The sequence below is a fragment of the Chaetura pelagica genome, unplaced genomic scaffold, assembly GCF_000747805.2.
Source record: "Chaetura pelagica isolate M959 unplaced genomic scaffold, ChaPel_1.0 scaffold72, whole genome shotgun sequence".
Lineage (NCBI taxonomy): Eukaryota > Metazoa > Chordata > Aves > Apodiformes > Apodidae > Chaetura > Chaetura pelagica.
In genome coordinates, this window is record NW_009952560.1 from 224,434 (window position 1) to 226,616 (window position 2,183).

General features: G+C 39.5%; 2 protein-coding genes across 2 annotated transcripts in view; one reads left to right on the top strand and one right to left on the bottom strand.

The window, feature by feature from the left end:
- The window catches only part of WSB1 (WD repeat and SOCS box containing 1), a 34,200-nt gene extending 33,538 nt beyond the window's left edge, over nt 1–662 (bottom strand). The window contains exon 1 of the mRNA XM_010009098.1: nt 659–662. Within this exon, the coding sequence (XP_010007400.1) occupies nt 659–662 (4 nt within the window). The remainder of the gene's footprint in view (nt 1–658) is intronic.
- A 909-nt stretch (nt 663–1,571) lies between these two features.
- Nucleotides 1,572–2,183, top strand: part of NF1 (neurofibromin 1) — an 80,389-nt gene continuing 79,777 nt past the window's right edge. The window contains exon 1 of the mRNA XM_010009099.1: nt 1,572–1,610. Coding sequence (XP_010007401.1) covers nt 1,572–1,610 — 39 coding nt within the window. The remainder of the gene's footprint in view (nt 1,611–2,183) is intronic.

Genomic DNA, 2,183 nt, shown 5'->3' on the forward strand with positions numbered 1-2,183 from the left:
TACATCTGTGTGTTGCAGCCTACTGAATGAGTTCCAAGAAATTATTTAAAAGGGAAAAGCCAGGTAGATTTCTGTGCTGTTAAGGGTATAGCACTAGAGTTTTTACCTAGATGTTTTACTTGTAGCTTTCTCCTGAATCTGAACCAAAGGCACTGACCTCAGACTAATTCAGACATCTTGGGCTCCTTGTAGAAAATGATGAGCCCATTACACACAAGTGCAGAATTTCCTTCCCTGAGGTGGATCCCCTGGAACAGTCTCCCACCTTTTCCTCTCCAAAGGTGATGAAGGCATGGGAAGTGGGGGCAGTGGCAGCAGGGAGCAGGCTCTGCAGCCTGCCACCCATGGGGTGCCTGAGGATGGCTGAGTGCTGACTGCTGTCCCTCTGATAGGATAGTCATCTCAACAGCTCTCCTGCATCCTGTGACAGACTGAGTTCATCTGTCAGATTTTGAAACCTTAATGTTCTGCTAAGTTGTACCTTGCCCAAAAATAGTGACTTTGAATACAGGATATACTAGTCTTGTACTGTATCACTGCAACTGCCAGGCTGAGCTACTTAATGGCTTTTCCATGTCTTTTTTCAGCAATGTTCTTTTTTAATTGATCTGCAAAGACTTAAAATTTGATAGCTGGAGAGATTCCAGATTTCACCTACCCATTTTGTCTTTGCTGCATAAAATAGGGCAAGTTTTAGACCAAAATGCCATTGTTCCCTGTCTTCTATAGCTAATTTGGCACCTTATCAAAACATGGTCAGACTGTATTAAAGAGAAGGGGTATGTGGCAGTGTGCCTCAGTGTGGGCTGTGCATGCATCACTGTAGTTATAAGGGTCTTGACTCTTCCTTCCTATTTCAACAGTGAAAATAGCTGAATTAGAGTACTGATTTATCCCATTGCTAAAATGGGAAGAGTTCAAAATGGTGCATGTGTTCATAGTTTGAGGCTCCAGTCATATTTAAGCTTTGTGCTTTGATTTCTGTTTCCAGTTAAAATAAAAGCTATACAGGAAACCATTTGTGTCAGGCTTTATTTTTTTTTTTCTAAAATGAAATCAAAGACAAAGGAAATAAAATTTCAACTTCCTCCCTTCCCCTTTTCTTTTTCCTTGTGATGTTTAGATTGATGGATATTTGTAGAAAAGTTAAATAGTTTCTTTTTGGTCACTCAGCACTGGCACTGCTTTCCATTAGGGGACGTATGATGATCTGGCATGTCAGAGTGTGCAAAGGAAATAGCTGAGAAATAATAATAATTAAAAAAACCCAAAATGACAGTGCAAGTATTTCCTTTTTATATAGTTTCCTATTTTAAATGGTAGTATAAAAAGCAGTTTTACTTCTAGGTGACCTTGTTGCAGAGGCTGTTGTGGCAGCAAGCTCCAGAAATGCCTAATATGATGTTTCTATAACATGGAAATACACAGAACTAGATCTGTGAGACAGTTTCTTTGAGAGGCACTTCTGAAGTGTTTTATCATGCAGTGATATTGAGCTTTTCTGCTGTTGTCAGCACAGAGACTTGGAAATTCAAATAAAAAGTACTAGTAATGGTGAAATTTTTGACGAAATGTATCTATCTTCTACTAATGACTTCCGAAAATGTATTGTAAAAATAACATCTAACAATGAAAACAAAGCTTGAGTCATAAATGTTGTTTGTTCTGCTTTTTCCAATTTTAAAAATGAGCACATTGAAATGCATCACACTGTTTTAAATCATTACAATCTGAACACTTGCAAGAGAATTACAAAATGAAGTGGAAATTATCTTGATTGCCCTATGGAACTTGTTGCTGTAGGAGGTTGTGCTGGTGAGAAACATTAAACCTTCTCCTGATATGGTGGTGTCTCTTGGTGTGGTTCTCTAGTCTAACACTTGGTGCAGGAGATCCCTAAGCCACTGTCTGGATTGAGAGCAAGTGTTCCTCACTGACCCACCCTCCTTTTCCTCATGGACCCCCTTCCTCATTGACCATGCTGTTGCTGCTGGGTTTTGGTGTGATCTGCCACTGCAGGTCAGTCATTTTTACTTGAGTCAGCCATTCTCACTTGAGTCAGCCATTCTCTTAGAAAAATCAGCCAGTTTCCATTGTTATTTGAGTCTGTGGTACCAAAAGAACTGATACTTAAAACCCAAACCACAGTTTCTATGCCCACTTGGACATAAAAACAAAACAGT